We start from the raw sequence: 10994 nt of genomic DNA, 5'->3' as shown, positions 1-10994 counted from the left end.
AAAACACCGTTTTGTCAGTCACCAAGTTGTATCTTAGGCAGCACTTGTCCCAGCTCTCATCCTCTGTAAAAAAATGAGGTAGATAGAGTGCCTCTTTTAACATTGATGGCTGATTCACCTAGGTACCTGGGGCCCGAATTCTATCAGGCACATTGGAAAGTAGTAATGATTTTGATGTTTGGAGGACATTAGAGCAGACTCCTTTCTCTCCTTATATTCTTCCCTCTCCTTTCCTCTCTCCTTTTCCTCCATCCCCTTCTGTCCTTGCTTCCTCTCTCCCTTTCCTTTCCCTCCACTTTCTTGTCTGCTCCCTTGAAGTGTGTAAAATTTTAGCTCATTTACAAAGTTCCACAAAGGAAATGTAACAGGTTCAATGACTTGTGGTGATTAGATACTTTATCTGGAAACTTAGCACACATTCATCTCTCCCTTTGTTCTGTCTTCTCTACAGCCTCACAGTTAGCCAAGTTGGCCAGAACTTCACATTTGTGCTCACTGACATTGACAGCAAACAGAGATTCGGATTCTGCCGCTTATCTTCAGGAGCCAAGAGCTGCTTCTGTATCTTAAGGTAAGGGAGAAGTGCCTCAGCCATTGGCTGGTTCTTTGAAACAGTTGTCAGCTTTTGCATAGTCCTTCTGTAATTAAGTTTTCCAGCTGTTGTTTTGGTATCCTATCTGTTCCCCACAAGTCACTGGACTTAGGAAGAAGGACTTTGTGGTGTTATTGTTGCACTTGAGGCCCTGCAGATAATTGTATTTGTTTATTTGCATGGCATCCCTTGGGTGGGAAGGCTCACTGCTCCTCAGTGGTATGCAGAGACTGGAGAGTTGTCAGGCTTCAGTCCCTCCTACTGTTATCTGGAGCTGTCAGAAATTAGTCTGTTAGGCTTCCCAGTGGACATTTTGTGTATGTAAGATTATTAATAAAGTATGTGTCTAGCTCAGGACAGCCTGCAGGCGCTGATTGTGTGCTCCATGGAGTAGCATACTTGCCCTCTTTGGGTCATTGTCTGAATAACTTCCCAACCTGGCTACCTCTGTAGAAGTTCCAGAAAAGTGCAGAAATGTGAGAAGACATCTTCAGGCCTTCTGAAATCCCCTTGAACACCAGAGCCACACTTGCTTAATGCTCTGTTTCCTCTTGCTAGAGGGGTAAGGCATTCTGGGGTGGGAGGATGTGTGGAAATCCGATTTTGGAGCTGCTGGCTCTGTGGGCTCCTGCTGCGCGCCTCCTGAGGGGGAGGTAAAGGCATCCCACTCACTCTCCTCTCCTCTCCATCTGCCTCTCTTAAGTAGGTGTTACAGGGCCTGCTCTCTCTCTCTCTCTCTCTCTCTCTCTCTCTCTCTCTCTCTCTCTCTCTCTCTCTCTCCATCCATGACACAACCCTGGCCCCATGCTTGGGCCCAGCCAGAGGTAAAAGGCCAGGCTCTATGTGGATTCTAGAAGGAGCATTTCTCTGCTGTAATAGTCTGCACTTTGTTCACCTTCTCACTGAGTAAAGGACCTCCCAACATATCTCACTCCCCAAAGCCGCACACCAAACTAGGACAAAAGGGCCCAATTTGTGAGGTTTCTTTGCTCCTGTCAGCCTGGTCCACAGCTCTGCATTTCTCTACAAAGATCTCAGTGTTTTTCTTCCTAGCTAGTGAAGTCAACTTCTTAGCATTTCTGGTTTGGGCACCAGAGTCCTCAGGATGGGTGTTTTTTCTTCCCAAACTTCTGGGAATGGACAACCATTTATTTAAAACTGTGAATTTAATATTCCAAGAGTGTGGCTTAGTGTTGTAGGGCTTGCCTATATGCATAGGCCCTGTGCTTGATCCCCAGCATCACCACCAAAAATAAACAAATAAGTGTATCAGTAAGTGTATGTGCCTTTGATTCTGGTGTTCAGTTTTATATGTCCACTATGGATTTTGTGTTTGAGAGAAACCAGGTGTGCTGGCTATTTTTGGTTGTCAACTTGACTATTTCTGGAATTAACTATAACCCGAAGGGCAGGACACAACTGTGAGAGTCTTTCTTAATTAAATCATTTGAAGTGGGGTCTCACTTCCACTCTGGATATTTGAGGTGGGAAGACACACTTTAAATCTGGACCACACCTTCTTCTGGAAGCCTAGATAAAGGATACAGAAGAAGGAAGCTCTCTTTTTACAGCTTGCTCAAGTTCATTCCTTTACTGGCATCCACTTCTTCAGGATTCTGCAATATACTGAGGACCAGCTGAGACATCCAGCCTTGTAGACTGAACAACTACTGGATTCTTAGACCTTAGACAGGCATTGTTGGGCTTACTCTCTGGACTACTTCCTTTAAGTCATTCTACTAAATCCCCTTTCTCTATATATTCACCCTGACTAATACAGATTGTGGTACCAGCATCAGAAGTGTAAGGTTGAATTGTTTTAATTATCTGGAACAGATTTTCCAATTTGCCAACACCTACAGATACTAAAGCCCCCAGTTACTGAAACCTTTCCTGGGAGCTCAGAGAGTACTGAAAGCCCATGCTGTGAACTGTTTTACAAACTTAAGGATCCAAATACATTTGAGTGTCCTGATTCACCAAATGTGAGAGGCATTGGGTTTGGTGACTCTGTATATAAAACTTTAGACAATTTATGGAAAAATCAGGAAAATGATGATGCTGGTCATTTGCTCTTACCATCTTTGTATAAGTAGACATAGGAAAAGAGTGAGCGCCATGATAAAATTAACCAACTTCAGAATACAGTTAAGAAAGGCAAGGTGATCATAGTTATTGCAATGGATAGCATAGACAAAACAATGTTCATAATGGCCTGGTCTGTAATGATCAATCAGCCAACACAAAATGAATTTTATGGTGGCATGACTTCTATGGACCTTTGGTACTAGCCAATCAATCATGGTATTTCCAGGCATGAAATAGATAAGAAGTGTATTTCATTTTTGTTTGATCTATATAAGTGGAAACATTCTCACACATACGAAAAAAAAAGGCTCCATTAGATCATGACAAAAGGGAATCTTGGTCCATGAACCCATTTCCAGACTTGAGCCAGTTTGCAGATCCAAAACCCTTGAGGAAGGACCTTGATTAAACACCTAAGAGTTTTACTGTTAGCCTTTCTACAGACCTTCCCTAGAGGGTCCTACAGCCTTTTACAAGGATAACTGTATACTAAGGAAAGAAAACAATACAACCTTCCAGGGTCTATTGGATGCTGGTTCTGAATTACTGAGTCTAGGCAATCCCAAGAAATACTGTAGCCCTTCAGTTAAAGTAGGAGCTTATGGAGGTCAGATGTTTAATGGATTTTTGAGCTATAGTCTGATTCACAATATTTCCAGTGGGTCCCTGAACTCATCCTTTGGTTACTTCCCCAGTGTCAGAATGTTTAATTGAGATAGGTAGAAGTTGGTAAAATTCTTACATTGGGTTCTAGGCCTGTGGAATGAGGGCTATTATGGTTGGAAAGGCTAAATGGAAGCCTTTAGAGTTGCCTCTGGCAGGGAAGATAGTGAATCAAAACCAGTATCATATCCTTGGAGGAACTGCAGAAATAGTGCCACCATCAAGGAAGGACCTGAAAGATGTAGGGGTTGTGGTTCCTACCACATCTTCCTTTAACTCTCCTATCTGGCCAATGCAGAAGACATATGGATTATGGAGAATGACAGCTGACTCTCAAAAACTCAATCAAGTAGTGACTGGTTGCAATGCTATGCCAGATGTGGTATCCTTACTTGAACAGATTCACTTATTTCCTGGTACATGGTATGGAGCTATTGATCTAGAAAATGCCTTTTCTCAATACTGGTCCATAAGGACCACCAGAAGCAATTTACTTTCAGTTGCCAAGGCTAACATTATGTCTTTACAGTTTTTCCTTAAGGATATATTATCTCTCCAGCCATGTATCATAACTTAGAAGAAATTTTGATCCTCTGTCTCTTCTACAAAGTATCATAGTCTAACACTATATTGATGGCATTGTGCTGATTGGATCAAGTGAACAGGAGGTAGCAACCACTTTAGACTTGTAGGTAACATCTATGCATCAGTGGATAGGAAATAAACCCAAACAAAAATCAAGGTCCTTCTTACCTCAGGAGTTCAGTGGTCTGGTGCATGTAGAAATTTTCCTTCTAAGGAAAAGGGTAAGTCCTTGTCCCTTTTCCTCCTGCTACCAAGAAAGAAGTACAATGTTTAGTAGGTCTATTTGGATTCTGGAGACAGCACATTCCTCACTTGAGTGTGTTACTTTGGCCCATATATATTAAATGACTCAGAAATCTTCAAGCTCTGTGTTGGGCTTGCAACAAGAGAAGGCTCCTCAACACATCCAGCTTGCTATGCAGGCTGCTCTATCACTTGGATCATATGATCCAGCAGACCTGATGGTACTTAAGATATTAGTGGCAGATATAGATGCTGTTTGGAGCCTTTGGCAGGTTCCTATAGGTGAATCACAGAAGAGACCTTTGGGATTTTGAAGCAAGGCTCTACCATCATCTGCAGACAACTGTTCTCCCTTTGAGGGACATCTCTTGATCTACTATTGGGCCTTAGCAGAAACTGAATGTTTGACAATAGGCCACCAAGTTACCATGTGACCTGAGCTGCCCACCATAGCTGGGTGTTATCTGACTCACCAAGTCATAAAGTAGGACCTGCATAGCAGCACTTCCTTAGTCAAATGGAAGTGTTACATGTGTAATTGGGCTGGAGTAGGTCCTGAATGCACAAGCAAGTTACATGAAGATGTTGCCCAAAATGTCTATGGTTTTTACTCCTATTAAAATGGTATCTGCTGCCAAGCATGCACTTGTAGCCTCATGGGATGTGAATGATGATCAGTTTCCTGAGGAATAGAAGACTAGGGCCTGATTTACTGATGGTTCTGTACCTTATTCAGGCAGCACCCAGAAGTGGACAGCTGCATCATTATAATCCCTTTCTGGGACAGCCCTGAGAGATAAAGGGAAGTCTTCAGGGTGTCAGAACTTAAGGTAGTACACATGGTCATACATTTTGTTTGGAAGGAGAAATGGCCAGCGGTTCAATTGTTCACTGATTCCTGGGAAGTGGTTAGGGACTTGTAAAGAACCAATCTAGAAAATTGGTGAGAAAAATATCTATGGAAGAGGTGTGTCAATAGATCTCTCCAAATGGGCAAAGGATGTTAAGACACTTGTGTCCCATGTATATGTTCATCAAAAGCATCAGCTGAGGAGGGATTCATTAATCAAGTATAGGATAGTCCATTCTATAGACAGTAAGCCTCTTTGCCCATCCATTCCTGTCATTGCCCAATAGGCTCATGAATAGAATGGCCATGGTGGCAGAGATGAAGGTTATTTATGGGCTTGACAACATGGACTACCACTTACCAAGGCTGCTGCTGAGTGCCAGATCTCCCAACAGCAGAGACCACCACTGAAACCCAGATAGGGTACCATTCCCTGGGGTGACCAGCTAACAACCTGGTGGCAGATTAACTACATTGGACTACTTCCTCCCTAGAAAGAACATCACTTTGTCCTTACTGGAGTAATACTTGTTCTGGTTATAGATTTGCCTTTCCTGAACATAATATGTCTGCCAAAACCACCTCATCAGTGGACTTACAGAATGCCTTATCCACTGTCGTGGTATTCCAAACAGTATTGCTTCTGAGCAAAGAACTCACTTCACAACCAGAGAAGTGCAGCAGCGGGCTCACAATCATGGAGTTCACTGGTCTTAACTATGTTCCCCATCATCCTGAAGCAACTGGCCTGATAGAAAGATTGAATCAGCTTTTAAAAACACATTTACAGCACCAGTTAGGTGGCAGAAGCCTGAAGGGCTTAGGGAAGGTTCTCCAGAAGTCTTTGAATAAGCAATCTAGCATATGTTATGGTTTCTTTCATAACCATAATCCATAGGTCCAGAAATTAGGGGGTGGGAAAGGCAGTAGTACTTACTAGAAAATGTTTGCCTTCTATTGCTGTGACCTTTTAAGTTCTGCTGGCCTAGACGTTTTGGTTCTGGAGGAGGGAGTAGTGTTCTCACCAAGAGACACTACGATCAAACTGGAAGCTCAGACTTTTCCTTGGCCAGTTAGGACAGCTTCTGATATCCTTAGGCCAAGACATGAAGGAAGGAATAACACTGTTAGGAGGTATGATTAGTCCAGGTTACCAAGGGGAAATTATATTGCTTCTCCATAATGGAGGTAAGAAGAATTCTGTCTGGAGTGTAAGAGCTTCTTTTGGTGCTACCATGTTCTGTGATTAAAGTCAATGGGAAACTACAACAGCCTACTCCAGGCAGGATGACAATGAGCACAGACCTTTCAGGAATGAAGTTATCAGTCACTCCTCCAGGAAGTGACTTAGCCAAGACCTGCTAAGGTGCTTGCTGAGAGTGGAAGAAATACAGAATGGATAGTAGAGGGAGGTAGTTATAAATACCAGCTAAGGCCAGGTGATTAATCGTAGAAAGAAGATTGCAATTTACATTAGTGTTTTTGTTGTATTTTGTTAAGATGTTTTTGTACAGAAAGAAAAACAGTTTGTGTTTTCTTTCAAAAATTTTATTAGATAATGTAAGATCAATTAAGAGAATATTTGTGTTTATTATATTTAAGTTTGAGATACCAAAAGATTGTCCCTCAAGGGTCATTGTCATCTATTCTAAACTTATAATGCATTTATTGTTATAGAAGGGATAGTTTTTATCATGTTAGGCATAATTATGACCTCATTAAATATATGAGTTTATGTTTGTACGTCAGATAGTTATATCATGTTCAGAGTAATTATGATGTGGTTATTGTTTTTGATTGGAAATTAAACATGAAATAAGGATAAGTTGACAAGAGGTAGACTTATGATGGCTATTCTTGGTTGTCAACTTGACTATGTCTGGAATTAACTAAAACCCAAATGTCTGGGTATACTTTGGAGGCTTGCCCCCCCCCCCCCCAATTAAATCATTAGAACTGGAGTCCTACTTTTAATCCAGATCTTTGAGGTGGGAAGATTCACTTTTAATGTGGGCCATGTCCTCTTCTGGCAGCCTATATAAATATCACAAAAGAAAGAAGCTTGCTTTTTTTGCCTGCTTACTCTTGCCCTCACTAGCAAAGTCTGTTCCTTCACTGGCATTAGACCCAACTTCTTCAGGATTCCAGTGTGTACTGAAGACCAGCTGAGACATCTACATGGACTGAACAACTACTGGACTCGACCTTCTGTTGGTTGACAGCCATTGTTAGATTAGCTGGATCATAGCCTGTGGGTGTGTGTGCGCATGCACAAGCTCCCACACTCACTCTCTCTCTCTCTCTCTCTCTCTCTCTCTCTCTAATTCTATAAGTTCTCTCCTTCTAGAGAACCCAGACTAATACATTAAATGAGCAGCTTCTTGTGCTGTTGTTATTTATTTACAATGAAACTGGCAGCAATTGTTTTATTTTCTTGCTTGGAACCTTTGAGGAAAATATGGTGGTATAATCCATTGATTTGCAAATCTTTAACTGAATACTTACTATATTATCTGTTTTTGCTTTGAAAGGCTTCCAGACTAGCTAGGGATACGGATGACCATAAGTTGTATGCAATATATAATACATAGTATTCCCGAGGTCTACTGTTTTTGTTCTGTTGAATTTCTAGTGCCAAAAAACCACAACTGTGGTTAAGAATGGTACTTTAAAATATTTTTATTATACTTATTTATTTTATGTATACACATATGTATATAATTGTAGATACAGGTCATAGGGCATCTTGTAGGATTCAGTTCTCTTATTTCATTATATGGGTTCCAGGAATCAAACTTGGGTCATCAAGCTTGACAGCAAGTGCCTTAACTTGCTGAGCAATCTTACTAGCCAGTAAAAGTCTTGGGTGCAAAAGGGTATGGTATGAAAAGAGAGCTCAGTGTTTAAGAGTGTGTACTGCTCTTGCATAAAACTCAGCTTTCATTTCCTGCATCCATGACAGGAGTTCCCAAGCATTTTTAACTCCAGCTTCAAGAAAATGTGATGCCTATGGCCTCAGAGGTATCTGCACTCATATGCTTATACCTGTTAAAAGATATATACACATAATTTAAAACAAATGTTACAAATAAGTCACTAAAAATGTGTGTGTGTTGTTTGCATAGTGTATGTACTTGTTTGTATGTGTACATGCAGTTGGTTCAGACATGTGTTTACATATGGCTGTGTAGGCCACAGGTCAATTTGAGCCTTTTCCTGGATTGCTTTTCTGTATTTTTTGTTTTGGCTTTTTAAGATAGGGTCTCTCATCAAATCTGGAACTTTTGCCTTGCAAGGCTGGTTGGACAAGGATCCACCTATTTCTGTCCCCCAAGTGCTAAGATTATAGAAGGTTTCTGCCTTGCTGGGAATCCAAATTCTGGTTCTTGTGTTCTTACAACTGGCATTTTGTCAATTTTGCCTCCCCCCTCCAATAAAAAAACCCAAACAAACGACCTTATATGAATTTGGAAGGTGTTATTTTAAGGAATTTAATGAAAGTAGGAAAATGACCATGCAGTCTATATAAAGGGTAGCACTTCCTCTATTTTGGTTTGAGAACATTGCTAAATTGAGACTAGCATATAAAATGGAAGATCTGCTGTTAGTACCATGTCCAGTGGAGACTGGAGAGGGTTGCCTAAAGACAGAGGCTAGCTCAAATATTAGTCTTATCCCTGTTGCTATTTTCTTTGAATAAGCCTGATATCCAGGCATTGGTTGCAGTGTGCCAAGTGCTGGGACTCAAATATGTGTATTAGCCATTTTTACATTGAACTTCCATTCTTCTCCTGAGGGATGCCACTCCCAGTAATGGTAGCTGTGTGGACATAATCTCCACTATAGGTAAATTTTGCTTCTTAGGATTTCTTCCTCTCTGGCTGCTCTCCCAGTCTTACTTATTATCCTTTGGGTACCTGTGAGCTATTGCATCTCCTTGCCTTCACATGTCTCTCATCTTCCCAGAGTAGTCTTCCCTGGGCAAAGGTCATTGCTACTTCCTCTGGACACACCTTTCAGTCTTGACCTACTGAAGTCATCTGTTTATATTCCTTGATTTCCCTTTATCTTTTTCCAGTTGTATAGTCAGTTCTTCATAGATAAAGACTATGTCTTAGTCAACTGTGTATCTCCAACCTGTAGAGTAATACTTGACTGAGATACTGTTTATCTGTCATTCAGAAAAGAGAGGTGCATCTAGAAAAAAATAAGAGAGTAATCAAGACTTGAAATGAAAGGATGGGTCTAATTATTTAATAGAATAAAAGTAAAATATTTGCTGGTACAAGTGAAGTTCCTATTACTAAAGTCATTTTGTACTAATTACAACTTAAAGCAGGTAAGTGCTCCTTTGAGACTTCCAGAGATTAATTTTTGAATGTAGAGGAGAGAGATAGCTATTAGAAAATACATTTTACTAGATTTACTTTTAGTTTTTCTTCCCTTACTAAGATGTACCCAGGAAGGTTGAGAATTTCTATTCTTTGATTTTTGAGATAGAATCTTATTATATATAGCCTGTGCTTATTTAAAAAAAAACTTGAAATATTCAGTTGATTTTGAAAGAAATGTAATTTTCCTGGAGTGTGAACAAGTTTCATTAATGCCCAGTTACTGTTCCATCAAATTCATTATATCCTGCCATGTTTACTAGTTCTTACCACAAAAGAATAGATGATAGTTAATATGAAATTTCTGGGGTTTTGATTTGTTTTGTTGGGTTTTGGTTTGTTTTCAGGACACAGTTTCTCTGTGTAGACCTGGAACTCACTCTGTACAACAGGCTAACTGCCCTGGAACTCAGAGATTTTGCCTAGTGCTAGGATTAAAGGCATGCACCAGCACCACCCACTGTTAATACTAAATTTCAAATGTCAACTTTGAGAATTGTTTTGAGTCAGTCTGTTGTCCTTCATTATGAGGTCACAAAAGTTATTGTAATGTTTTTAGATTATGCCATTTGGGTATGCTACATTACAAATACAGATCTCTGAAATCTTTTGAAGTTATTAAACAAAATAACCTGGAATTGCAATTAGTCATGGTCCCAAATTTCCCAAGTGCCACATCCCTTATTAATGCCAGAACTATAACAAAATATGCTATTTCTAACCTAGTTCTGCTTTGTATCCTACAGAAAGAATGCAAGAGCTTTAAGTCATGAGGTTGTTTAGAGCGGAGGAGAGAGATGTCATATAAGCATTCCATTTCTTTAGCCTTCATTAAAAGGACCTTATAGACAGTTTTCTTTTTTTTTTCAATTTTTTTGTTAGATATTGTCTTCATTTACATTTCAAATGCTATCCCGAAAGTCCCCTATACCCTCACCTGCCCTGCTCCCCTACCCACCCACTCCCACTTCTTGGCCCTGGCATTCCCCTGTACTGGGGCATATAAAGTTTGCAAGACCAAGGTGCCTCTCTTCCCAATGATGGCCGACTAGGCCATCTTCTGCTACATATGCAGCTAGAGACACAAGCTCTGGGGGATACTGGTTAATTCATATTGTTGTTCCTCCTATAGGGTTACAGACCCCTTCAGCTCCTTGGGTACTTTCTCTAGCTTCTCCATTGGGGGCCTTGTGTTCCATCCAATAGCTGTGAGCATCCACTTCTGTATTTGTCTGGCACTGGTATAGCCTCACACAAGACAGCTAGCTATATCAGGGTCCTGTTAGCAAAATCTTGCTGGCATGTGCAATAGTGTCTACATTTGGTGTCTGATTATGGGATGGATCCCTGGGTTGGGTAGTCTCTGGATGGTCCATCCTTTCGTCTTAACTCCAAACTTTGTAACTCCTTCCATGGGTATTTTGTTCCCTATTCTAAGGAGGAATGAAGTATCTACATGTTGGTCTTCCTTCATCTTGATTTTCTTATATTTTGCAAATTGTATCTTAGGTATTCTAAGTTTCTGGGCTAATAACCAATTATCAGTGAGTGCATATCATGTGACTTCTTTTGTGATTGGGTT

At 40.6% G+C, this 10994-nt stretch overlaps 1 protein-coding gene across 7 annotated transcripts in view; it reads left to right on the top strand.

Annotated features, from left to right (window-relative positions):
• Positions 1 to 10994, top strand: part of Dennd1a (DENN domain containing 1A) — a 474661-nt gene that overhangs the window by 153696 nt on the left and 309971 nt on the right. For all 7 annotated transcript variants that reach the window (XM_029474571.1, XM_021183620.1, XM_029474570.1 and 4 more), the window contains one exon: positions 452 to 571. In XM_029474571.1, coding sequence (XP_029330431.1) covers positions 452 to 571 — 120 coding nt within the window. The remainder of the gene's footprint in view (positions 1 to 451; positions 572 to 10994) is intronic.

The sequence above is a fragment of the Mus caroli genome, chromosome 2, assembly GCF_900094665.2.
Source record: "Mus caroli chromosome 2, CAROLI_EIJ_v1.1, whole genome shotgun sequence".
Classification (NCBI taxonomy): domain Eukaryota; kingdom Metazoa; phylum Chordata; class Mammalia; order Rodentia; family Muridae; genus Mus; species Mus caroli.
Note: the sequence above shows the minus strand (reverse complement) of the source record. Positions and strands in the feature narration are given on the sequence as shown.